Source organism: Zootermopsis nevadensis, unplaced genomic scaffold (genome assembly GCF_977971745.1).
Source record: "Zootermopsis nevadensis isolate Lab colony 2312 unplaced genomic scaffold, Znev_1.0 Znev_ptg000022l, whole genome shotgun sequence".
NCBI lineage: Eukaryota > Metazoa > Arthropoda > Insecta > Blattodea > Termopsidae > Zootermopsis > Zootermopsis nevadensis.
In genome coordinates this window covers 26,534,837-26,561,986 of record NW_028259154.1, presented here as the reverse complement: position 1 = coordinate 26,561,986, position 27,150 = coordinate 26,534,837, and the positions used below count along the sequence as shown (strand labels likewise).

The window sequence follows — 27,150 nt, the reverse complement described above, 5'->3', positions numbered from 1 at the left end:
CTGTACAGCCCATCCCAACCTTGCACTATTACACCCTGTTGCACATTTTAGATTCTGTTATAGACACATTTTATTTGCATGACATAATATTTGTAGCAATAGCTTTTTAAATAATTTAAAATATGGGATACTATTACTAAATTAATTACATCTTGCCACATAACACAGATCTCAGAGAAAACTAGTTAAGCAAGAGGCAAATGCCCTATCATTACTTTTTAATCATTTAACCTCAGCATTTTCTTTCAGATGTTTCATTAGGGTCAGTTTTGAACGTAAAGGCATTCTAGCAGTGTTCTTCTTATTACAGATTGCAGACCAGTTTGCTGTAATTGGCAAGGCAATCAATTTGAAACAATGTGTAATTACAGGTGGGATGGATATGGTGTTGCAGGGGCAGGAATTGGCCAGGAGGCCTCATATTGTGGTTGCCACACCTGGAAGGTATTTTATTCTGGGTCTCACTTTGTTAATAATACACACTCTAGTATGAAGTTATTTGTTTGTGTGTTAACATCAGCTTATTTGCAGGTTAGCTGATCACTTGGAAAGTTGCAATACATTTTCACTGAAGAAAATAAAATTTCTTGTCTTGGATGAGGCAGACAGGTTATTAGCAGGAGGAGGTGATTTTGATAAACAGGTTTGTATTCCATAATCATGTCCACTGTCCAAATATTATTGTTTCATGTGTGATATCACATGTTTTTAAACCAGATTTTTCTTTATTGGTTTAATAAAGTGGCTTATTTTTTATGGAGGATATGTGTATATTCCCATTGGCCATTCTTTTATCCACCACCATGAAGGTCCGTAGTGATCTTTATTTGCATTAAGTAGTTTTCAAGCAGTGATACAGATACATCATATGTAAACTGTGTATGATGTATATAATGTTTTAGAAGTTTCCTTTCTCTCCCAACAGTTGAAGGTCATTTTCAGTGCCCTTCCCAAGATAAGACAGAACTTGCTGTTCAGTGCAACAATCACAGATGCACTGGAGAAAGTGAAAGAAGTTGCAAGAAATAAGGTGAGAAAATTAAGTAAGAATATTCTATGCAGCTTATCTCTGGCTTACCCAGTGCCAGTCAAATGGGCACCAAGAACTCTTTCCCCAGCAGTAAAGCCAATCTACTTCTTCGTCACTGTGAGAACCTTAAAGTCTTTGATATATTGCGACTACTTACAGGTTTTCATGTGGGAGGACCCAGCTGATGTGGCAACAGTGAATCAGCTGGAGCAGTTTTATATCTTATGTCCTATGAATGTAAAAGACAGTTATTTGGTTCAGACAGTGCGCATGTTTCGAGAGAAGAAGGAGAAAGGCTCCATCATGATTTTCACAGATACATGCAAGTAAGAAAAACTAATACCATACGCCATTTGATACGGTTTGCGATTTTTATTCAGAAACAGTTTGTTCTTCACGTTGTTTTGTGTTTACCGGTGTTTTAGAGGAACATGCTGCTTACACGTTTAGTGGTTTCCTGAAGATGCTGAATGTATGTTTCTCCAAAATGTTGGTAATAATTGACAAGACTGCGCTGTCACAGCTTATACTACAGCACGTGTTCTGCTGTAAGAACACTGAGCTTTTACTGTGCTTTTTCATGTTAGTCTGTTTAGATACTATTGTTCATCAGTATTTAGAATATACACTCTCTCTGAATTGTGGGTGGTTTTACAGGAACTGTCAGCTTTTGTCCATGACTCTGAATGAGGTTGGGTTTGAGAATGTAGCGCTGCACGCCATGATTCGCCAGAAAGAACGATTGGCAGCATTGGCAAAGTTCAGATCCAATATTATTAGGATTCTCATTGCTACAGATGTTGCCAGTAGAGGTGGGTATCACCACTTTTGTTTTTGTTTTTATTGTTTGTAAAGAGTTAAACTGTTGATTATGAAGTTCTTCTGGGCTGTGACACTGTGTAGGCTCGTACGAAGAATAATAAATTTCACAGGTAACATGTTGTCTCCGTCTTTAGTCCTGAAGATGGAGACATTATATGTCTCTACGTTGGCACTGCCTGAGAGTTCACACTGCATTACAACCCAGAAGAAAGTAGTCATCTTTACTGCCATGAGAACCTCAAAACTCAAAGAGTTAAACTGCTGTTTGTATTCTAAAGCATTTGAAGAATGCACTACATTAGGTATTATAATTATTATAAAATACACGTTCGAAAGAAAGAAGTTATTCTTCATATTTGGGACATTATGACAAGAGGCAGACGTGTGAAATTATAAAACGTACTACCAATAATACTGTGCTGTTTTTCTTTGATGTGTAGGATTGGATATACCAGCTGTGGAATTAGTAGTAAATCACACGATTCCTAATCTTCCCAAAGATTACATTCACCGGGTTGGCCGTACGGCTCGCGCTGGGCGCAGTGGTGTGGCAATATCTCTGGTTACACCTCATGATATCAAGCTTTTACATAGTATTGAGGAAGCCATCAGCACAAAGCTGAAAGAGTATGTGGTAGAAGGTAGGTTCATTAAGATGACAAAGTGAAATTTTGTTACAGTGAACTCCATTTGATCTTTATATAATGTGTGTCAAATTAATTTTGTGAATACTTAATACATTTGTATGTATTACTGTTTCCTTTCTGATGAATCGTCGTACAATTGAAACACAAGTTGTAGTTTCTGTAAGTTAGGAAGGAGAAAAGAAATATTTATTCTTACCTGACTGTTACATAAGAAATCAGGAAATCGTTTACTTGAAAACAGGCACAGGATGCTTAAACATTTAGTACTTATTCAATAATTGTTTTTATTTTACACCCCTACCATGGGACCGAATTTATAACTTGTGTTGGGCAAGTCCGTGGTCTAGGCAACACGGAGTTTTCCTCCGTGGCATCCCAACAATTACTCCATTCACACACAGAAGAAGGCAATGGCAAACCACTTCTGGATCATCTGCCAAGAACGTATATGAACAGGTCCCAGTCCGAGAAAAGGATGGAAGGATCCTGTTCATATGGACCTGTCGTCACACAGAACACTAAATAAATAAATAAATAATAGGGTAGGTTAGGTTAGGTTAGAACGCTGGCCTTGTAATCCTGGGGTCTCGGGTTCGATTCCCGGCGGTGCCCGAATTTATAACTTGTGTTGGGCAAGGCCGTGGTCTAGGCAACACGGAGTTTTCCTCCGTGGCATCCCAACAATTACTCCATTCACACACAGAAGAAGGCAATGGCAAACCACTTCTGGATCATCTGCCAAGAACGTATATGAACAGGTCCCAGTCCGAGAAAAGGATGGAAGGATCCTGTTCATATGGACCTGTCGTCAGACAGAACACTAAATAAATAAATAAATAAATAAATAAAATAAAATAAAATACCATGGGACCTGTGAGCGATTTGAAATTAATCATGCAAACTGAATCTTATAATAATTATGTAGGGGTGAAATGAAAGCACTAGAAAACTTTTATATTCATTGTGTGGTCAGACTCTCTGTCTGCCTGCGTCTTCGGTATAAACAGGAATAAGTTAAGTGGCTCGTTCTCAGGGGGATTATTTTGGATAGACTTCTTTGAGTGATTTTTTTTCTGATTTTTCACCAATAATTGTTTCAAAATGGATGGCTTGTCTATTTCTTTATTTAAACTTCATATTTATATTTATTTTGAACTGCATGTAACTGATAAAGTGATATGTACGTATTTCAGACAAAGAGGTAATGAAGATTCTCACCCAAGTGTCAGTAACGAGGAGAGAAGCAGAAATCAAGCTAGATGAAACAAACTTCTATGAGAAGAAGCTCATCAATAAAAGGAAAAATCTCATTCTAGAAGGTAAAGATCCTGATGAATTGGAGGAAGAAGAGAAACTTAAAAGGAAAAGGAAAAGGAAAGCTGAAAAGAAGAGCAAACACTTATCTTGACGAGATCATCATAGCTGCCTGTTACGACTGCCACAATACTGAGCAGGTAAGGGCATTTTTAATGTTTATTTCCGCGTATCAACAAAACTTTGACATGAGGACTAAAAGTTGTATGTTCCATCCAGTAAGAGTACGAAAACTTAAATACAGTCTCATTGTATATTTAATGGAAGGGATAGGCTCTCGGACTTACTCGGTCTCCTGTCCAGTGGGTACCAGGGTAAAGCAGCCAGCTGACCGCGTCTGACTCCGTCTAGTGTCAAGACCAAGAATGTGTGGAACTTTACCTCCACTTCCCCATACATCCATATGGCATGATGCTTAGTTAAACACCAGGGATGACCTGGTTTTGGATAGGGACCAGTGGCAGGCTCTTACGACGTGGTAGTGAATCTTCAGATTCCATAAATGGCAGGGGATTTCTTTACCAACTGAGCAAATATTAACTTTTCAAGAAGAACTCTGCTCCATGGAATTAATGCTTTTATTTGAAAGTGAATACATGTTTCAGTATTATGATTTCTGTACAGCAAATAATATTTGTATGTACTGTTTACAAAATATTATACTGCAATTCTTTGGATTATAAAGTAGACTGTTCTCCATGGTTAAATTATTAGCTCCTATCCAACAGATAGGACGTCTGTATGTTTTTTTAAATATCTTGGATCCAGTTCTGTTTTCCATGGAACAATTTAACTAAGAGATTAACACATAAAACTGGGAAATGTCAGTTCCTAAGGTACACATGCTAAACAACTGAAATTATGTTAAAAGGGTGTATATATAAATGTAAGCAAATACTGCATATTTATATTCACCATGTTTCCAAGTTTATGAATAATTTTTTGAGTTGCATTAGAAACTTTATTTAATTAAAATGTCCATCCAATATTAACAAAGAAAAAATCTTAGATTAACAGACAAATGATTGTTTACAGTAACATATTTGTAGACAAAAATATTTATATTTGGAGGAGTATATTATGCTTATTTTGAAAATTAAAGAGTTGTGCACATTAAAACCAAAATTACACAAAAGTTTCCATGTTCTACTAATAAACTAATATAAGACTGAAGATGATCTGGTAACATCCTTCTCCCCCCCCCCCTTATTATTCTTCTTCAAATGCACAGTTCAATAGAAAAAGTAAAAAACACTAATTGTGATATATTTCACTGTTACACTGTAGTGAAGCTTCTGAAACTTTCTGATTGTACTTATTAGCATGCACAGAAAATTTCAGTGCATTGGATTAATGCATGTCTTACAGTTGCTGTGTCAATTTTAAAATTATCCAGAAATTCTAACAAATTGTTACTGGAGAATAATATTTAAATTTGTCATGGATAGATTTACTGACGTTGGCTGGCACACTGAAATGTTGGTCAAAGTAAAAAATATTTCAAACAAAAGTTCTAGAGAAAAATGGGACATATTTTATGGCTAGTACACACCATATGATCTTCATGATACTTACGAGTTGGCATTTACAAATTGAAAACTAAGAGGCAGTAACAGCGAATGTACCAGAATTATTATACTACACATACATTTCCTAACTTGTTACACATCCATTACAGCTTCAGAGAAAACAGTAAGCAAGAAGAATTTATATACTTCTTGAGATAGATTACCTGGAAAGATACAGTGTAAACCCACAAATCCATGTAACTACATACATACTTACAAACCAAGTGTATCGATTCTTGCTATCAACTGTTGAAGTTACTTTGTGGCTTTCCCCAATATTTCCAAGCAAATTACGTTTAAGTAGGTAAAAACCAACTCGTCCTGAATTTATTGGGGGTCTTCTGAGTTGTGACATTCGGTGATTTCAAAGTAATGTTGGTAATGACCTACAAGACCACAGTCAATATCTGTCTTTCCAAATCCCTACCTGCTCACTGTTCATGATCATCTTCACATCATATTTGATTGTTATATAACTGCTGAATCTGATATTTTAGTGGGTTTGAAAATTAACCCTATTCACTTAAACCGAAACGTTTCTGTCTTGACCCATCTGCTGTTGTAACCTCAAGGTCGTTGTGTCCTGGTGCAAGAGAACGGCATTAAAGCGCCTGGCTCATTTATAATTTTGCTTGAATCTTCTCTGGATAGGTAACTAGTCCTAACCCATCTAGGAAGGCATACAATTCAGCTAGATATTCCTTTGGGTACTTGCGAAAATGGCCTACATGTGGAGACTGGTCCCAGCACTTCACGTACGTCTGCCAACATGACAAAGACAGAATTAAATAAACACATACAAGTAAATGTACTTGTGGAGGCAATGATCCACACATTCTGAAACATAGCAAAAGGTGGATGTGATCTCGGCCACATCAGTAAACTAAGAAAGACTCCCTCGTGTATCATTTGGGGGATGAACAATAGGCCACTAGCAGCCAGAAATCTAAAAATGCAGCTATAGAAATTGTACTTAGCAAAATTCTGAGAAACTCACCTTCAATCCCAACTTCTCCCAGTTCTCGTGAGCCTTCTTGTTGGACTCTTCGGTGCCTATTGGATCTGTTTTTGAGAACAGCATCAAAGCTGGAGACCTAAGAAGAGTTGAGTGAAACCTTTTGCTTGCCACTTCATAGTGAGATGTTGCTGCATCATAGAATGTCTTCATGTGATACCTAATAGTAGAGATTACGGGAAAAAAAAGTCTAATATAGTATGTTTGCTTTATGTAAACCAGTCTGCATAACTTAAGTGAGTAACAGAATCCTTGAGGAATGGGTCATTCAGGTATTGAAGAAATATTGCATTTCTACGGGAACTAAAGGTTCATAGCTCTGCTCTCAGTACCCGACCACTGGGCCCTATCCTGAGCCAAATAATTCAGTCCACGCCTTTGCACAGTATTTAATTAAGACCCATCTTAATATTATTCTTCCGTCTCCTAAGCAGTGTTTTCCCATCAGATTTTCTGACTAAAATTTTGTACACATTACTCATCTCATTACCCTAGTAGTTGTTGGTAAAAAAAAACAAAAACAAAGTTCTTCATAATGCAGTTTTCTCAATAATCCTGATGTTTCCTTTCTCTCGGGCAAACATTTCTCTTTAGCACTCCATTTTTGAACATCCCGAATCTTCATTCCTCCCTCAGATTAAGAGACCAAAATTCACATGAATACTTAACAACAAGCAATTGCATATTTGTTTTAGATAGGAGTCAGGAAGACAAAATATTCTGAACATCCCAGCTGAGCTGTTGGCACGTGTGCTTGTATTTTGGACATCCCAGGTTAAAATCTTGGCCCAGAGACTATTGATCTGACACAGGTTTGTGGTTTTCCTCAGTCCCTCCAAGCAAATCCCAAGATATAGCCTTAAAAAAAATAATCCTGTCATTTAACTTTATACAATGTGAGCTACTGATGTCATTGTTAAATAAACCATAACAAAATATAAAAATAGTAGCAAGCATTCAGATATACAAAATTTAAATAATCATACATAATAGTTTTAACACGACACCTTTACCCAAATAACGTTGACTTCTTCATTCTGTTTATGGAGTAATCCATACATTTGTGCTTCAGAATTACACGTATCAGTGAAAGAACAACTTAGTCTGTTTATTTGCTGCCCAAAATTGAGATATTAGAGTTATGGGTATAATGTACTCAGAAAGTGATACTTAAAATGCAAGACTGTAAACTCTTATTGGATTGCAAAATCTAAATTCGTAACAGAGGGGTTTAATTCTATGGCAGGTATTTAGTGTTTTCATTACTTGCAAAATGTTATTAGCATGTGTTGCAAGTCCCAAAGAGAGAGTTGTAAGGAGGCTGCATTGTATATAGAACCTATGTATAGTCTCTGTGATGTAACTTATTTCCTTTATGACTGATATATCAAAATGCATTACTTACCTAACGTATTTCGCAACAGTAGCCTGAAGGACGGCGTTGTTAGGAAACACAGCTCGAGGGAACCCTACTGGAATCTCAGTTATATCTACTGCACTGTCCCATATATGGCCCACAATGCGATCAATCACTGGCTGGTATCTTTCCAGGTCATGTGCCATCTTGACCATAACTTCTGCCCATAAATACCCTCCCACTGAGAAGCCATGCAGGAGACACTGTTGGTAACACTCATTTGAGTGCAAAAATTTAAGAACGTCTCCTGCAACCACCTGAAAGCAATCTGTCATTAGTACTGAACCACGGGGCCCCTGATCAAAGGGCCCGAGTTGAAGGGAGATTCATGGAGGCACTGAAGAAAACCCCAAAATAGCTTGAGATAGTTTCACTGCCTTTCTCACACTCATATGTTGTGCATTCGTGAAAGCAGTCACAAAGACTGCGTGTAGCACATATAAAGGCTTTTATTGATTAAGCATTTGGGCAGCATAAGTCTTATCAGTATTTGAATTCTGTGTCATAAAATAGTGGATACAGCGGGGAACCTATATGTATCAAAGTTGAACAAATGCCACATGCCTGAATTGGAAATAATTAAGCCCCATTGACTCTCATTTGCCCTCAACTGTTTGCGAATCACATGCATCCTGTAAATATAATTCTGTTTGCAGATGTTCAGACTTGCCGAGTATATAAGAATGACACTTAATACGGTCATTTAGAAAACATGAACCTCAATGTACAAACAAAGTTGTTCAACTACATTTTATCCCAGGATTTCTCATTTTATAGGAAAGACATACTTTCAATATCACCATATACATGTGTTCATATTTCTATGTCCCTCTCTCCCCCCCCCCCCCCCCCTCCCCAGTCCAATCCATTTTGGAATAGTTGACAAGAGTTTCATGTGGAACTCTGTGTGAAGGTCGTGAATTCTACCCGACGTTTGAGATGTAAGCAATACTGGTTAATGTAGGCCCTTCTTTTTTGAAGAATATTTAATCTTTTTGGCAGCTCAGAAACTTTTTTGTCTTCCTGTCTGCTATCTGAAAATGTAAAGATTAAATTATAATACTTACTGTTTTGTGTGGGTATGAAACCTAGTCTCACATTAAAGGAACAACATCATTTAAGGGTGTTTGAGAACAGGGTGCTCTGAATAATATAGTGGGACAGATTTCTTTTACTTTTAAAATGGTAGTGCTTAACAATCAATGTTTCTTTCAGAACAGTTGTTAGCATTCTCTTTATATGGCAGAAGTCCTCTGTGTAAATAAAAACAGGCATAAGCACAGCAGTGAAAAATTATATATTATCTCCTGGGTTACGATGCCATGCTGAAGGTTTATGCTGCAGTACACGATCAATACTCCACCTGCCCAAAATCATATTTTCCTTTAATTTGAACTCAAAAGATGTGAGTTTCTCAGAGCTGTCTTCTCGCTTACAATGATATATGGACTCGTAGGTAGATACCTGCCTATAAGTTCACATAACATCATAATTCAGAAAACATTGCTAAGACCATTAAGTTTAATGACTAAAATATGGCAGTGCATATAAATTTTAAAATTAATTTTCTTACCTGGGTGCCTTTCATTGGCCATAGTAACTGCCATGGAGTAATGCTGACGCTGAGTACATCAAAACCTTGATCCATATAAAAATTGGCATATTTCAGGATATGCTTCCTCTTTGCCATTAGCCAAGAAAGCATCACAACCAGTGGTGTGTTATTCTCACCAGGTTTTGGATAAGTGAGGCACAGAGGCGAGCTTTTGTCAATCTTGATGTCATTATGAGCGCTGATAAGTTCAATATTTTTTGTGATCTGATTTGCTGAATATGGTCTGTTTTGTGGTGACCAAGTAAGACCAATGCAGGCAGCAAATGGAACTTGAGTTAGTGATTTCTGGAAAAAAAAATACAGAAACACAGTCTTAAACAATATTCCTTGCTAAGTATTCACGAATCCAAACAATTGATCAGACAAAAGTCACGGCTATCATAAAAGTAAACTATTCTGTACATTTTTATCTATGATGGATCACTTCTAAGAAATTGAATACACTTTTATTTTAGAATAAAATCATTTATATGCATACATGACCATGAATTTGTCCACTCTATTTATATAAGATTTCAGCAGACTACTGGATGGATTGTACATTATTTAATGGTACTGTATCAAGTGCAGTGGTTGTTAAGTGTGCTGAATTATCTTGAAAGGACTGAGGAAAATCTCAGGAAAGTTGATGTTGTGGGTAGCCTCCAGTGGCATAATGTCATCTAAATCCATCCAGCTGTTCTCGAGTTGAACTATGTGGACTGACAGACATGGTCAGCCCTATGTGGGTCATGACAGTCGTTAACCAGACATAGGTGGCAGTGGTTTCATGGTTAGTCATGCAAATTGTAAGGCCAAGATTCCCAGCATAACCATGGTAATAGTTATAATAATTTAAGCATAACATATAGTCAAGGATGAAAACCCTAACAGCGTTATAGTGGCAGTGATAAATTAATTTATGCACAGTAGACATAGTTATACATATTCTCATACTTATATAATAATTTACTTACATGATTCATGATTACTGAATTTCTGGCTGTGCCCTTCACAGCCAGTGCCATTGCCATCCTAAACAATGACATTACATTCAGAGCAATACACTAAATGATAAAACTGAAGAAATTTATCTCCAAGGTAATCTATAAAGAAATGCACAAGAATTATCAATACAGAACATGAAAGTCCACATTAACTCGTACAAAATGTTATAATTATATAATAATGCCAAACAAGGGATGTAACTGTGATTAACTGCATGAAGTGGTGGAGTGCTTGCAAAACTGGTGGTGTCTCATTTAGTAAAGAAACTATGCATTTTATGGAGCCAAAAGGTTCATTACCATTTCACAAGAACCTGCTACTGGATCCTTGCCAGAGCTTGTGCAATGCAGTCTTGCCCTCACATTCCATTTCCTTAAAATCTATTTTAATATTATCCTCCCATACATGTCCAGGTCTCTCTAGTGGCTTCTTTCCTTCAGGTTTTAAAATGTTTAAATGCCAAAGATTCATGCAAATATTAAGCTCTGTTAGATATAACATGGTATTGTTTCAGATATATGTTGTTAAAAAGGCCTTTTTACTTTGAGAAAATTTTTTGCTGGCTTTTATATATTCGATTTAAAAACAATTTTACGATTGCATTACACTGTATGCTCCAACCTGCTATCACCATACACGTCACCTTTTCCCAATATAATATACATGCATACTGGCAGGAGAATCACAAAATAAATGTAAACGTAAAACGGCCGTACCTGTTCTTCATAATTTTCTATGTACAACGCTGTGTTAGTTCTAACCTCAAATCTGGAATACGAAACTGTTCAAGAAGTTATCGTCTTTCCTTCACTTAGAAGTATGAAACAAATCCTGTACCGAATCTTTGCAGTCTGTTTTTGTGCTGTACAATTTCAATCGTGAACTTTCCATCAAGTGTCCCTGCATGTAGCGAACTGGTGAATTGTAAACACTTGTCCTCACAAGGCTACCCTATACCACAAAAAGTTAGCATACACTACCGTTGCATAAAAAACTTTTATATGATAAGTGCTTAACTTGGTTGCTATGGCTGTTTATCGACGGGCTTGACCTTCGGTCTTCCGCCTGAGTGTTCATTTCTCACTGCCGTTCTGTGAAACTGAATAATTTCACGACTTGCATATGGTATCATACACTTGTCCAGATAGAGTGTACGTGCAATTGTTTATCGGGACGTGTTTTATAATGAGAAATCGTCGAGCACATTACAAGGTGCCTATATTGCTAGTTTGCCGTCGTCCACTCGCAGTTCAGGACATGGGTGGAATAGAAATCATTATAAATATCGCACTTCATCTGTTCTCTGTAGTTCTGACTACAGTTGGGGTTGTCGTCGGTAGGAATTTAAATGGCGATGTCAAACATGTTGCAAGTGCAGAAACTAAAAAATTTCAGAAGTACTGATTTATGAAAAATACTTACAGAAGAAAACCAACTTCATCCCCATATGTTACGGGCTGAGTTGCTTAATTTTGTAAGTATTTTGTAATAGAGTGTAACATGTACCTGGGGGAGCTTGGAGGTTATGTAAATATATCCCAATGGGAACATGCCTTATAACTCGCCACAAATAGGATTCAACCATCTCACTTTCTACAGTGGGTTAAAATAGAGATTTATCAGGGGTGTGGTGTGCTGTGCTGTTAGTTTGTTAATAGGGGACTCGCGCCAGCAAACAATTTTTTTCGTCGTTTTGGGAGTTGGGATGGGCAAGGTATATTGATATATGGATAAACGAGTATAGTTTTTTATACGGGTTTATTGCCTTTGTAATCCGACATTTTGTGTGATAAAATAGTTAAAAGTTATTAAGATTCTCACAGGAACGCTTGCACCAGATCCTAGACATGTAGGCTATAGCCACCTAACAGTGCAATTATCACCACAGCATAGTATTTAAAAAAAAAATCGTTATTGGTACATACCTAATGATCCAGATCAGTAGTTTTGGAGATGCAACATGCATGGACACAAAACCTCTGACCACATGTTTAAAGTATGTGTAAGAAAATAAAACCAAAAATGTTGCCAAATTTTTAATACAATTATAAATAGTGTGATAAATCATTGATCTTTCTCCCTATTCAGAGAGAGTATCATTAAATGGCAGTTGTTGCAATGTACATTTTTCGATGTAAATTTCTTTAAAATGTCAGTGAACCATAATGACAAATGAAAATGATCAGTTCTGTTGAATACACAGATTTGCATAAAGGAAATAGCCATTTTTCACTTTGAATTCTGTTTTTATAAAGAGCTAGAAGCCACATACATAACTTACTGTAATCATGTAGGATAATGTTGTAGGACTTACATGATGGTTCTGAGGGCTGTCCATACTTGTTACTCACCTAAGATACCTCAGCCATTATAAATGATTATGATAATAAATTAACACTATTAGTTATCATTTCTTGGAATTAGACTTTGTCCTGGTGTTTCTTAAAATGCAGCACACCAGAAGCCGTGCCTGTTCCCCTCTTCAGCAAAGGCAAATCTATTTTGAATGAGCTACTTTGTTTTGGATTCTGTAACATAATGCTGAGAAATGTACTTATTCTGTGTAAATCTTCTGGCCATACTCTTTGAGATCATCTTCACGTATCAAATACAGAGAATGAATTCTTAGATGAAATAAATGCCACAAAATTATCACAAATGTATGTATAGGTGAACTACATGCATTGCCTTGTAAGTAAATTTTGACTTTCATCTGCTCACATTTCACATCTGTGAAAGAAACTACGTTGCCAGATTGACAGGAAGCTTGCAGCCTCTGTCATTGGTTAAAGAAGTGAGGAATTGTGATGAGAATTAAATTGTCTTTTGTGAGTTATACATAACTATGTCTTTTCAACAGGCTCCTTAGAATTGACAGCTGTATTGCTCCTGCTTGCTAGTAGGAACTTGGCCACCTCGACATATCCGTTCTGTCTAGCCCAGTCTATAGGAGTCTTCCCAAAGTTATCTGTCGCATTCACATTAGCACCGCTATGTACAAGCAACTTCGTAGTTTCCATATGTCCCGCTCTGGCAGCGAGATGGAGAGGCGTCAGCTTCTCGTCCCCTAGCGCGTCAACAGTGGCCCCTTTGCTGAGCAACAGACGACATATGTCTGTGTAGCCATACCATACAGCATAGTGCAGTGGAGTGAAGCCCTGTCTGTTTGATACGTCAATATTTGCGCCCTGAGCCGCAAGCCAGCGTACCACTTCCAGTCGTCCGTACAGGGTCGCTTGCAGTAGTGGAGTCCGACCGTATTCTTTCTCTTTGAGGTTTAAGTTTGCTCCGCGATGAACCAGTGCTTGCACGGCCTTGAGATTTCCTTTCTGGGCTGATCTGACAACAGACATGTACATAATATTTTTAGTATTATGCTTTACAAAGAATACAAAAAGCTTGGATATTGTCTGATTTTCATGAAAGTCGGTTTGAAGGATGTTTTGCCAGGAACACCTTGGTGTTCCTAAGCCACTAGCTTATTTGACAGCCGTGGGTCATCCACCCATACTAATGGCTATGAAAGTCAGTTTACTTACCGGACAGTAAATGCATTAAACTAGTGCTCAAGTCCTGTGCTAATTTTGAAATATACGAATTAACTTTTATAGGTATTTTGAGTAGTCAGCGGTTCAGACATTACGGCTGTTGAAATTTCTTAACCAGGCACAATTCATTACAGGATTATGAAATCATGCTGAAAGGCGTATCTTAAATTGAAATATAATTTTGAAGGTGGCAGTCTTCTGTGATGTTGTACCATGTAGTTTGATAGAAATTGACCGACATTTCAGGGGTGCTTACTGCCTGAAGATGGAGGATCTAAGCACCTCTGATGTGTCTTCGTACTTAACATTTGTAACTTAACAGGAAAGGGCTGTGAAATGAGGTTAGATGTAAATGTCTACCGAAGACAACGGTGATGGCCTTCCAGTTTGTCTGTCGAACAGGGGTTACAAGCTTGGCATCTAGTATAATGTGACATCTGGGAGACCTAGACGTAGATGTGAGGGTAATATTAAAGTGGAGTTTAAATATTGTGTGGTAGTTGACTGCATTCAAATGGCTCGGGTTATTTTCAAGTGGCGAGCTCATGGCGAAGGTGGTAATGAATCTTGAGGTTCCTTGAAAGGCAGTCTTGGGTTTTTGGGGTGACTATCAGCTTCTCAAGAAGGATTGTTATGTGGAGTTGATTATCCCATGACATGCTCAGTCAGTATAGCGACTAGCTACAGGCTGGACGACGGGGGCAGAGGATTTTTCCTCTAGCCTCTGCGTCCAGATGGGCTCTGGGGCCCGCCCAGCCTCCTATCCAGTGTGTACCGGGGTCCTTTCCCGGGGGGTAAAGCCGGCCGGGGCCGGGAATCGAGTGGCTACAGCAGAGGATAGGGTTAGGTTAGGTTGGTAGCAAGTGCCCGCGGGACCCGCTTTGAGTTGCCCACCTGTGAAGAGCAGTGTTGCCCTTCTTGTCTCGGCAGTTGACGTCCAGTTCTGCGTTGAACCCCTGTTCGACCTCCAGGTCCCGCGACAGTTCCGTGTTCCGATATTTTTCCCTGCGTACTTCAGCGGCGAGTTCCAGGTCGTATTCTTTCTGGCTGGTCAGATCTCGAGACACCTCCGAGCAGTGATTCCTCTCACTCTGCAACTCGTCCGTGATCTTCGTATTGTACTCTCTCTCCTCCTGTAGCTTTCCCTCCAGTTCCTGCTTCTCCATTTTATACTTCTCGACGTTTCTGTTAAGGTCCCTCAGCCTGGTCCTCTGGTGCTCCAGGACGTTTTTCAAAACCGCTATCTTCTTCCTCGCGTCGCCGAGAAGGCGATCCAGTTCGTGTTGTGTACTGAAGGGTTCTGTGTTTAGCATTTCGTCTGTCCTGTTTTGTAAAATGAGCTTCTCAACATTTTCAAGGACGTCGTTGTTGCGACTGTGTCGTACTTGCCCCCGACATTCTTGCATCAGTTGCAGAATTTGCAACAGCAAGAGGTGAGATTGTAACGGGGATGTTTCCCCAACTGGTTCAAGCGACATGTCACCCTGAAACATGATAAGGACGGCTGTACACTTCGCTAAAAGTCTTCAAAGATGTCTTCCTGCTTTGAGGCTTGGTTCGTCTTCTGTGTTGTAACGCCGTGCGGACTTGTGGGTAGGTGCCAACTAAAGATACAGACCTGAAGCTGGAGACAGTATATTCCTCCGAAACGTGGGTAGCTACCAACAAGTCCACATTGCGTTACGTAAAGTGCAGCAGTTAGCATTTTCGACGCTCTGAGGATCTCAGATGTAGTCTTGATTAATACAGTCTTTTGAAAAGTGCGTTTGAGTCTGAAATGTTTTATTTATTTAAAAATATCCACTGTCAACCTTTCGAATTGTATCCGGAAATGACATAGAAAAAACTGTGGAGCAAATAAATCTGAAGAATCAGACATTTGAAGGCGTCATTGTCCGAGAAACAAACCTTGGATCTGGTGAAAATCATTACGTTGCTTTTTCAAAATGTGCAGTCGGGAGGAATTCGCTTGATTTCAGAGGGAGAAATGATTAGTCGTCCACATTTTACGATCGAAGTACGGATTTGGACGACAGACCCACGTAGCAGAATTTCAAACACGGGATCTCACTCTTCAGTAAAATTGAAATAATTTACTATCGAAAAACACGCAGAGAGTGTGAAATGTCTGTAGATTGAGGCTTACAGCCAGCTTAACCGTTTGAAACCGATGCTCGTCTAAAAAAAAAATTATTCCGTACCTCAAAGAAAACGATCAGTTTGTGAGCGTGTTTTATCCTCGTGTTAATATGAAACCCATAAATGCACTTAGTGAGCAAAAGAGTCATTGAATGTAACATTCCGAATGGACGATGTTAAAATTGATGTTTTAGGCCCGAATTCAACTCGTTTCTGGTACAGACCCCTGGCGGGCTTATGTGAACACGGTAATGAACTTTCGGGTTCTATGAAATACGGACAATGTCTTGACCGTCAGACAGGCTATCGGGCTTTTCAAGAATGAAGAGATTGTGTGACATTTTCCTATCCTCCATCTCATCCTTGATTCGGTCTCACAGTAAATATTGCATGAAAAGTACAAATTATGAAGCAGACTTCTGTGTTCCTTCATCTCGCGTGTGGTCAAATATTCTCTTGATTATCCTTTTCTCAAACACTGTCTTGTTTTTCTCTTGACACGAGAGACCACGTTACACAAGCATACAAAAGAACAGGTGGTTTGCACATACCTGGTAGAGAGAGCAGCTTCTTCGTCTGTCTCCGAAAGACTGGCCACTGCATTGTATTGCACTCCGTAAAAGACAGAGGTCACCATTATGTCATCCCGCTGATAACGCGCTGATAGGTCCTGCGGACCTCGTCTATGCGACGGGACGATGCACAATCCTGGCGGTGCGTAAGAAACGAACACCACACGGGATTCTAAGCCATTTCAATTTACCTCCCGTGTCTCTTGTCTTCAAAATGGACGTTTGCTAAGAGATTTCTCCACCAAAATTTGCGCGTACGTCAGACTGGACATGTCTAGAGAACTGTTAAGACATATAATACACGTCGACGACAGTTTTCGATAACTGTTACTTCTCCAAGGATTCTTCTGCCATTATTGAATCCGACTGTTTATCACGAACACTACGAAAGCATACTCGCAACTTGAACAAAGTTTTCTGAAGATCCATCCACGCCTTGCAAATGATTTTACGACATTAATTGAACATAAAGTATATATGCGTGATAAGTGACCGTCTTTTAAATCCATTTTTATGAAAATTATTTATTCGAAGAAATGTGGGTCCCCGATCTTTTCAAATTCGTAAGACAGGAGTATCGAAACGTCTCCAGAACTGTGGAGTGGATAATTTCATTGTTCAGCGTTGAAGTTGCATTTGTTGGCTGAAAAAATCTCGCTAGGCAAAACAAATTCTTGGAACAGCTTTGTTCTCAGAAAAATGTTGCGTCTGGTCTCATGCGAAATGGAATTTGATCAGCTCTTCTCAAATTACGGTGACCACATCCGGGAGAGAAAAATATGCCTCGAAATAATTTTCATCCCGACCTTCCATGCATTCCCAGAACTCATCCAGCGCTGTAGTTTTAATGTATTATATATACAGGGTGTGCAATTTAAAACGTAGCCCAATAGTTACAAAAATTTGACGCGTGGAGGGGTTCATGTGTACAAGTCAGGGTTGCATTTTAAGTGGAGCTGGTCTTTCTAAATCTTTCTTCATACCCAGCCGTGCAAATTGTACTTCGTTAATTCAGGAATATGAAACGCGCTTGCGTGTTGCCGACTTCGCTGCCCGTTATAACCCACGTGACAGCAAGTCTTGCGTAGCGCCAATAAGCCGGTCCACACAACAAAGGTCAGGTCAGTTTATCTAAAAGAAATTAAGAGCAAACGACAGGTTCATTGGCCCTGACAATTGGCACAAACAAAGAGAGTGCGAAGACTAGGACAACACCACATGTTTCGTGATTAATTGTTATCTAATGTTACAGATATTAATTATAGACCACTATCGTAAATATCCCGTTGAAATTCAAAAGGGGAGATTTTCTTCATTCCTCGCCCCTATCTCTTCGTGTTTTTTTAAACCTTCCTCCCCTCCCCTCCCCTCCCCTCTGAAGCAGGCCGTTACATTGAAAAATAAACCGTGTCACGTGATCGGTTATTTTAACGTTTTCCGCGCAATCACCAATGAAAGTACAATACTGCGTTTAAAAAACAGTTTTTTTCCAATTGTTTTTACTTTTGTTAGTATTGTGTGAACAAAATATTAATTCTGGATATTGTATAAGATATTGTAGATGCGTCATATTGTGATTTATTAAGTATTAATATAACACCTGATGACGGCTATATATAGCCGAAACATGTCGTAAATGTTCCACATGTAAATCGAGTACTCGATAAGGAACGTAAAATGATATTTTAATCTTTTAATTATCTTATATTGTGATTGACGGCCAATTTTAATATATTTTTAATAATTAATTCTGGAATCAAAACCTTCCTGTATGAATTTTAAAAAATTCTCAGCTTCGTAAGTGTCACTGTGTTACCATTTATAGCGTCACAGTGACTTGGTTTATTTTACGTTTATTAAAATGTAGACGCCCTTGAAATGAAATGTTGTTGAGTCACTGCTAATTACGTGTTCAAGATATTAAATTTCTGGAGGTTTTTTACCGGAGAATGTTCTGGCGTCTTGTGGTTGCAAAGTACAGATCGTCGTACCAACCTACAGAAACGTTGTTGTTCTTTGCAGCACGACGAAGCAGTTATAGAATTCATAGTTAATCAAGTTTACGAAATCTGAATTTTATTTGCCGTGTTCCACTTACCGTAACAAAAATTCCATTCTCAGTCTAATATACTTCCTCAAGGCTTCTTTCTGAAAGACCCATTTTAATATTATACTCCTATTTCTTCCAAGTCTGCCATAGCAATGAGACAACTTGTATGGGTAGAAAACAGTAAATATTAAACCCTTGCGTGAGGTAATTTTATTCATTTTAAGCACGAAGTGAATGTAAATAATTGGAAGTGTGTAGTGTTTTGAATGCACTGAAGGTTTGGGCAACCAAATTAATAGATAACAAATGCAACAGTGGTGTCGCAGGCAGGATCACAGTTTTAACAGTATTATGGAAAGCGTGAAGAACATCTAAAAATTCAGTCCGTACCTCAAAGAAAACAGCACGTCGCTGTGACACCGGTCAGGTGGCCAATGCCTTTTTTTCTGAGAATCTTACGAAAGCCATATATATATATTATTATTATTAGTGTTCTGTCTGACGACAGGTCCATATGAACAGGATCCTTTCATCCTTTTCTCGGACTGGGACCTGTTCATATACGTTCTTGGCAGATGATCCAGAAGTGGTTTGCCATTGCCTTCTTCTGTGTATGTATGTATGTATATATATATATATATGTGTGTGTACACTCGGTGGGTAAAATGCAGAGTTATTGCATTTTGAAGAAAGTGATACTCTGAATTCTCCGGACCCCGTTACGTTTTCCCATAAAGGTGGGTTTCCGTTTATCCCAGGAGGTTTTGTAGTTTGGGACAGGGTTTACTGTACTTCCAAGAAGACGTTTGCAGGACTTGGAATTAACATTCCATAACTTGAGTCTTTTTCGTCTTGGTCCCACACGATAAACTGGTTTGACGGGAGCACAAGAGGACCAGTTATGGGAGAGTGCGCAACCTTTATTTTATCTTGGCAAGTTACACGCCTTCTTAATTGCTCGGTTTTAAAACAAATAAATTTCGAAAAAAGAAAGCTCCAGTTTTTTGTATAGATTTTTTACTTCATAAAGGTAAACATGTTCAGAAACAATTTCTTATTCTTTTTGTTGTGTTTTGGTTTGTAATGCCATGTAATGTTTGTTATAAATGGTTGTCAACGTTTCGGAAGAACCTACCACGTCCGTTTTACAGGTAAATGTTCAGTATTTTTTACAAAGTCAGAAACTCTAAATGGCATAGTTCTTAATTAAGAAAAGAGACAACTTTATTTTTATGCATGCGTTGATTGATGTGTTTACACATGTAGGGCTCACAGTATCCATTCGCATAATTAGACTTGACAACTGCTTGTCATATTTGGATTAAATTTGGTATGGACATTATGCCATTGGTGTCTGTTAATAGAGAACACGTTGTATATTTCAGGGCATTGAGATATTTTTGATAACATTAGGTTAGGTTACTTTCAATCTCATTATAATGTTCTTTATTTTATAATAATATTTATTGTTATAGCATCACAAAGATTACAAACCTTTTTAACAGCGGGTCGTAACTTTTTTCTTCCTGATGTCATCAGGCACTTATCATATTCATAAGTCATGCACTAACTAATGTCAGAGAACCATTCACACTTATTCCTTCCTTGTAATGTTCTGCAGAAATTTGGTGCCCCTGCTTTCAGCCATGTCTCTTGCGGTCTGTCCATCCTCATTAACTGCTGCCAGGTCCGCACCGTGCAGCAGCAGGAAATGGGCCACATCTTCATATCCACCCTGCACTGCTCTGTGCAGTGGCCGCCAATCACCGGCACTCCAACTGTTCACATCAGCGCCCCGTTCCAGTAACAGGCGTGTGGCATTTAGGTGGCCGTTCCATGCAGCATAGTGCAGGGGTGTGCTCTTCCATCTACATAAAATTTGAAATTACAGTTAAGTAGATAATCATTTAATGAGTCATATACATTATATATTTTGTTTGTATTTAAAGAATAATGACTTGGAAAGTATATGGAAGGAAGTGGTTGCGGCCTAATTTAAGGTACTGTTCTGGAATTTGCATAGAGGGACTGAGGAAAACTGGAGAAAATATGAGTCTCCAGGCCAGTATTTGAACCTGGAACTCTCACATACGAAGCAGGATCCACCTGATATGATAATGAATTCATAAATTACTGTATCAATATGTAAATAACATGGCTACATAATGTGGATACTGTTTTTAAAGCTATTATAAGTTGGTTATAATAAAGTAGTTTTCTTGGATTGCTTCTTGAATGTCGGAAGATGAGAGAATACCCAGCTATGTCTTCATTCCTGTAACCCACCTGTTTCCAGCCGACACATTTGCACCGATATCAATAAGGTCGCGCATGACCTTAGTATGGCCCTGTTTGGCAGCCTGGTGCAGAGCAGAGCGGCCATCCTTGTCTGCTATCGTTAGCTTGGCTCCATTTGCAATAAGCATCAGTACTAAGGTAGCTTCTCCCAGTTCTGCAGCCTGCAGCAATGGCAGTTTCCCAGCGTGGTCTGCGACATTGGCATCTGTTCCTGAATCGAGCAGTATCTGTAGCACCACTGGCTCTCCATACTCCACAGCTGCTACCAGCGAGCTCCACTTACCGATGTCACGTTGATGCGTCTGCAGGTACTGTAAGAACTCCTTTAGGTGCTGCTTCCTTTCCCGCAGTTGAGTCGTCTGCATAAACAAAAATGGTGAGATGTGTGTGATCCTGTCCCTGCGAGTACTGAATCACGATTTTTCAGTAAAAATAAATATTTAAATCCCATATGCAGTTAAAACAGTTATGATGTGAAGAAAAATCCTTTGAGAATGTGGCATGATTTAAATATTGGAAAATTATAGCAGTGAATCAAAATTATATTCACAAAAAAATTAAACTTGCAGAATACTTGCTACCGTTTGATTTAGAAAAATGGATCAGAATACACTAAACAATTTTACCTGTTTATATGTGTGTTACACTTGGTCTCTCACATCAAGGGAAGTAGATCCATTGAGGGTGTTTTAGAATAAGGTGCTGACGAGAATATTTAGACCAAAGAATTTAAATAACAGGAGGATGGAGAAAATTGCATTATGAGGAACTTCACAATTTGTACTCTCCACGAAATATTTGTTAGAGGAATCAAATCAAGGAGGATGAGATAGGATGTGTAACATGCATAAGTGAAGTAATAAATGAATATATAATTTTAGTTGGTAAAAACTTGAAGAGAAGAGACCGTTTGAAAGACCTAGGCTTAAATGTAGAAATAATATTAAAATTTGTCTTAGAGAAATCATGTCGGATGCTGCGGACTGGATTCATTTGACTCGAGGTAGGGACATGATAAAGAACCTTTGGGTGCAATAGAAGGTAAGGAATTTGATTGGTTCAACCCAAGAAGATTCATAGGAAGGACTTTGCTCCATGGAAAAACAAAACAAGCACCCATTTGGGATGAGGTCAGTTTTGTACTCTGTCAACCAACATCGGTGACCGGTTGTTACTGTAGCCACACGTAGGTTATGGGTTTAGTTTGAAATCAAGGGCAGTAACTTCCCATGCATTTAGAATTTGATGATTGTGGAATATTATAAAGTAGAGAGCTAATCAGCTTCCAAAATAAGTAAAGTTTTCATAAGGAAGCTCAGAATTAAAGGTACTTATATATAACTCACAGCAGCATAGAGCTGTTGTTGCATTTTCTTTTCTGACTGCTGCCCAGTAAACACTTCCATGGATTCTCTTGCCTCCAGCTGAGCTGTGAGGATCATGATGTGTTGAGTTTTGTTATCGAGCATCTGCGTCAGGGCCGACACCTGCGCTGTACAGTTGCGATTCTCAGTTTCCAGAGTCCACAGACGACTCTTGTGTTTCTTCTTGTCGATTACAAGTTCTAGTCCGTACTCCTTCTCCTTCTGCAGTTCTGTTTCCAGCTGCGCAGTCACTGTGCGCGCTGCTTCTAACTGAGTTAGGGTCTCCTGTGCACGCTGCTGCTCCTTCTTCACATGAGTTATGAGGTCTCCATTTATCAGGACTTCCTTTTCCAACCTGAAAGAGTAATTTTATTTATCTCTTTCGTATGGGTATGATACGTGGTCTCTCACCCTCAGGGAAGTACATAAAATTGAAGGCATTTGAGAACTGGGTGCTGAGAAGAATATTTGGACATGAGAAACAGGTAGTAACCAGAGACCAGGCTACATTGTCTGGACATGGTAAAGAGCCTCTACGTTCCAAGTGTGGACTTTCTTGACTGGTTGAGCAGTTTCACGTTAAAGTAGTTGTGTATTTTTTCATTAAACCCCTTATTTCTGGTACATCTTTATCTTTCTTCAGTGACTGTTAATGTTTATGAACTGGACCCATGCTACTAGGATATTTTTTTACACAAAATCATATGTTCACTTTATCCACCAAGTTTGGTAGACTCCTTCGGAATCAACCACCACAGAATTCCATCACTGGACCTTGTCCTAAATCAGTTAAATCTGTTCTGAGTATTCAAGGCCTCTTTCTTTAATATTTGTTTTTATGTTATCTTTCAGTGAGCACGGCTGCGAGCAATGGTCAAAGAATGTCAAAAAGTAATTTACAGAAACCTGAAGGTAATGCATATGTTATAAATTTCTGTCTACAACCATCGAATACTTACGTAAGAGGAAGATTGTGTACAAATATGTTATGTAAATAGAAGGCATATTATTCTACCACTAGCATCAAAGTACAGGGATGATGATATGACCACAAAGATTTGATACAGAGAGATAACATGAACATCAGTTACTGCTCAGTGAAACTGTGGGCATAGAATTGACATACTTAGATGCACTCTCTTGTGACCTAAGGCAAGATAATCAGACAAAGTAGTCTTTTACTGTACATGTCTAGAATGACGGAAAATGTCAAAACTGATGTCCTTGGGGTTTGTACCATTGACCTTTCTTTTATGGAACATGGATGCTGACCTGTGCTCCAAGCCAGCTGCTCGCAGTTGCTCTTCCACCAACTGCAGTTCCAGCTCTAGACACCGGTTTTTCTCTTTCTCGAGAAGTAGTTCAGTTTCCAGTGCGCACAGGTGTGTCTCGATTGGCTGCTGATCACCTGACAGTCTCAGTCTCTCAGCTCGAAGCAGTGCGCCTTGCTTACGTTTCTCTGCCATTAGCAATCTCTGCAGCTTCAGTCTCTCCAGGTCTTTAGTCACTTTGATAACTTTTTCACTTTGTCTCTCCAGGTCTGTAGCCATTTTAAAACATTGGTGTCTTACTTTCTCTAGATTTTCAGCCACTTTAACTCTGTTTTCTGTTTCCGTCTCCATTAATGTAGCTAGCCGTGTTAAATAACGTGCCACTTCTTTTGCTAAGCTTTTGGCCAGTTGCAGACTATTTTTAATTTCTTCAGTAAGTTTCTTAGTCAGATATGATGCAAGATTCTTTACTTTCTCTATATTTTCAGCCATTTGTGAATCATATTTCTTTCTTTCTACTAGTTTCTCAGCTAATTGCTGTCTCTGTTTCTTTTCATTTTCTAATTCTTTAAACAACTGAGATTGTCGCTTCTTCTCATTCTCTAGTTCCTTGTTGAGCTGCCTTCTGTATTCCTTTTCTTTCTGTAAATCTGCTGTCAGCTGTGATACATAATTCGTTTCATTCTCTAGCTGTTTTTCTAACTGTAATCCTCGTTTCTTTTCACTTTCTAGTTCCTCAACCAACTGCAGTCCATATTCATTTTCTTCTTCTACGACTTGGAACCCATCGCTTAATTTTATACACACCAACTTTTTCTCTTTTAGGGATGTAATGAACCACTGTACTTTTTGATTCTCCCATTCTAAGTTCTCCTGTTGCTGCAGCAAGTGTGATTCAACCCTCTTGAAGACATTCGGTATTAGATCTTGGTACAGGTGTCCGAGCGACCTGGTCATCCGCTGTGGTTGCTGGTAGCCACTGGCCTGTGCCTGGTGCAACGCGTTAATTAACAGCAGCAGTAGGTGCATCTGAGTGGTGCCGTCGTGGTACAGCATCACCGATGTGGACGTCTCTATGGTAAAAACAATTGAATTACTTGATTCTACAGTTGTCAGATATACAGTCTAGCTTCATAGCCTTCTATATGGAATGTTCTCTGTATTGAATTCTACAACCATATCCTGACTGAAGTTCTATGTAGTTTGCCTTAGTTCTTCGAAGAAACCATTATGAAAGTATCTTGAAATAAATTTGAATGTTTTCTTTTCTACTCTATTATGTTTCCTACTTATGATTACCCATCGCTTCTATAATCCTTGCAAAACTACCGACACAAATTATGTAGCGTATGTCACATGCTTTACTGCACAGTTGCAATTAATAATGGGGACTTTAACCGTAAGTATTTGCTGATTCTGTGGTTTTGTAGCTCAGTTTTGCTGCAAGAATTATGGAGGTGATAACACCTATAGATCTACATCTTAACTGACTGTATAAATGAGAGATTAGTTCTGTAAAATGACCGTCATGTTTGTATTTCTGATAGTTAAGAACAAAATTACATTAACACAGCTCAGTAATATAATCTTGAACAAAATTTCAGGTGGCTCTCTTCAGCACTAAGAAGAAATTTTAACGTGGTTCTCCAATGTTTGTAGCTGTACAAATTTGTATCCAAATCTCGTTTTGGATGTGTCAGATCCTGATTTAGACTCTTGGTAATTTTCCTCACTGCACAGAAAATATTTACACAAAAATGTTCCTTTTCTAACTTTAGTATTTAGAATCAAAAATAATCTTAAAATTGTGACAGAAAATTATGCCTTGATTCAGGTCATTGATTTGGTAAAGAAAATGTTCATCAAAATATAACACAAGTTACTTCTCTACAGCACTGTTTATTTTTATTTATTTGTAACCTGCATTTTCTGAAGCACTTTGGAAATGTACAGAAAGTACTCACTGACCTCATGTTCTGTGCACTTACCCATTTCATCAACACATCAATAAACCATGAATAAAGGAAGTAAACACAGTACAACTTGAAGTTTCAGCTATAAAGCTTAGTTCAAAGGTCATGGATAAAAAACAGTGGCGTGTTGGCAAACAGCCACACACGCTTCCACCAGTGAAACTTCTACAGAATGACCAAACATGTGGTTCTCTTGTCATAAAACAGTGCAATAAATTAGCACAACTTACAAAAAATAAGCAAATGAATTTTTCTGTCCATGAATATCTGCAGAGTTCTGTTAAATTGCCTGACTGAATTGGTTTCAGGCAATATATTCACTTCATTTCAGTTGTTTATTTTTCATACTATGTATTTGTATTTTTATATTCTGTCTTTCAGAATAAAATGAATGACTTGTTACATACAGGTTGTTGCTTGTGGATGTACATTAACTGCAAGAACCTGCAACCTGAAGGTTTTATACTGAGGGAGGCTACCATAAATAAATAATCCAACATATTTATGCATTATTTACATAGACCTCGTAAAATAATAGCACTCCTGTCCATTACTGAGGAAGTAATGAGCGTTGTATATGTTACAGGTGTTTTGAATGCAGTGGATGAAGCACTTCGTAACAGCTGATGATAAGACGCGGAGCTACAAGACCTTAACTGATATTATTTTCAATATCCCCCCCACCCCCACAATGAGTCTCCCCATTATCACTGTGTTCCAATAAACTGTACGTAACACAGACATGGCCAGAGATCCCCCACACCTTGACACTAGCTAACTGAAGAAATGAGACCAAAAACTGGTGATACTCGGTAAATAATGTCTAAGTGTAGTGTAGTGACGTATTCAAAACATTGATAGCGTGATGACTTGTTCTGTGGGCAGCAAGACCATTCATAGCGAATGCAAATTTCAAAATGGGAACAAGCTGCCAATGCGATAACAGCAGTCAGGTTTCTGGAATAATTTGTTGATATACAGGCATACCTCGGAGATATTGCGGGTTAGGTTCCAGACCACCGCAATAAAGCGAGTCACAAATTTTTTGGTTTCCCAGTGCATATACTCTAGTGCGTTAAGTGTGCAATAGCATTGTGTCTAAAAAAAACAATGCGAGAATTACCAAAATGTGACACACAGACACAAAGTGAGCATGTGCTGTTGGAAAAATGGCGCCGATAGACTTGTTCGACGCAGGGTTGCCACAAACCTTCAATTTGTAAAAAAAACACAATATCTGCGAAGTGCAATAAATCGAGGTATGCACGTATACAGGAATGGAGGTGGAGATGATGGTATTGGAGGAATAAAAATTGTTTCCAGTGAAATTCTGTGCCTCAAAGAAATGTCAGACTTTCCCCAGGTTTTTCTCATTGAGTTAATAATTTGTATGTTAGTTGCTACTCGTCCCAATGGCATTCCTTATTTATGACTTCACGTATTAGAATGGCTGTTTGCTTATTTATCAGAATACCACAAAAATGTTTTTTTTTTAATATCCTGATCTTTAGTGGTTTGGA

General features: G+C 38.5%; 3 protein-coding genes across 10 annotated transcripts in view; 1 reads left to right on the top strand and 2 right to left on the bottom strand.

The window, feature by feature from the left end:
* The window catches only part of Dbp45A (putative ATP-dependent RNA helicase Dbp45A), a 26,968-nt gene extending 6,020 nt beyond the window's left edge, over window positions 1-20,948 (top strand). For 3 of the 8 annotated variants that reach the window (XM_087353487.1, XM_022074911.2, XM_022074906.2), the window contains exons 3-10: window positions 311-444; window positions 532-643; window positions 926-1,030; window positions 1,190-1,356; window positions 1,688-1,842; window positions 2,293-2,493; window positions 3,693-3,953; window positions 20,369-20,948. In XM_087353487.1, coding sequence (XP_087209613.1) covers window positions 377-444; window positions 532-643; window positions 926-1,030; window positions 1,190-1,356; window positions 1,688-1,842; window positions 2,293-2,493; window positions 3,693-3,907 — 1,023 coding nt within the window. In that variant the 5' untranslated portion in view covers window positions 311-376 and the 3' untranslated portion in view covers window positions 3,908-3,953; window positions 20,369-20,948. Of the gene's footprint in view, window positions 1-310; window positions 445-531; window positions 644-925; window positions 1,031-1,189; window positions 1,357-1,687; window positions 1,843-2,292; window positions 2,494-3,692; window positions 3,954-4,080; window positions 5,358-7,091; window positions 7,209-20,345 lie in introns of those variants that run through there. The other 5 variants (XR_002544774.2, XR_015536399.1, XM_022074907.2 and 2 more) reach the window with 5 other exon arrangements.
* Window positions 4,378-11,885, bottom strand: l(2)k09913 (transmembrane protein 53-like lethal (2) k09913). The gene is made up of 6 exons (XM_022074914.2): window positions 11,132-11,885; window positions 10,385-10,513; window positions 9,387-9,713; window positions 7,802-8,070; window positions 6,379-6,556; window positions 4,378-6,142 (listed from the first exon to the last, which is right to left on the bottom strand). The coding sequence occupies exons 2-6, from the start codon at window positions 10,454-10,456 to the stop codon at window positions 6,002-6,004; spliced, it is 987 nt and encodes a 328-aa protein (XP_021930606.1). The 5' UTR covers window positions 10,457-10,513; window positions 11,132-11,885; the 3' UTR covers window positions 4,378-6,001.
* Window positions 12,157-27,150, bottom strand: LOC110835058 (uncharacterized). The gene is made up of 7 exons (XM_022074904.2): window positions 25,646-27,150; window positions 23,659-24,730; window positions 22,369-22,741; window positions 21,011-21,381; window positions 20,322-20,592; window positions 14,858-15,447; window positions 12,157-13,754 (listed from the first exon to the last, which is right to left on the bottom strand). The coding sequence occupies exons 1-7, from the start codon at window positions 25,647-25,649 to the stop codon at window positions 13,259-13,261; spliced, it is 3,177 nt and encodes a 1,058-aa protein (XP_021930596.2). The 5' UTR covers window positions 25,650-27,150; the 3' UTR covers window positions 12,157-13,258.

What these genes read in the sequence shown, in the direction of transcription:
- LOC110835058 (XM_022074904.2), bottom strand. An exon ending in AACAACAGCTCTATGCTGCT is followed by an intron (nt 21,382 to 22,368) that starts GTGAGTTATATA and finishes TTGTTTATGCAG; the next exon opens with ACGACTCAACTGCGGGAAAG. An exon ending in GGCAACACTGCTCTTCACAG is followed by an intron (nt 13,755 to 14,857) that starts GTGGGCAACTCA and finishes GTCTGTTGTCAG; the next exon opens with ATCAGCCCAGAAAGGAAATC.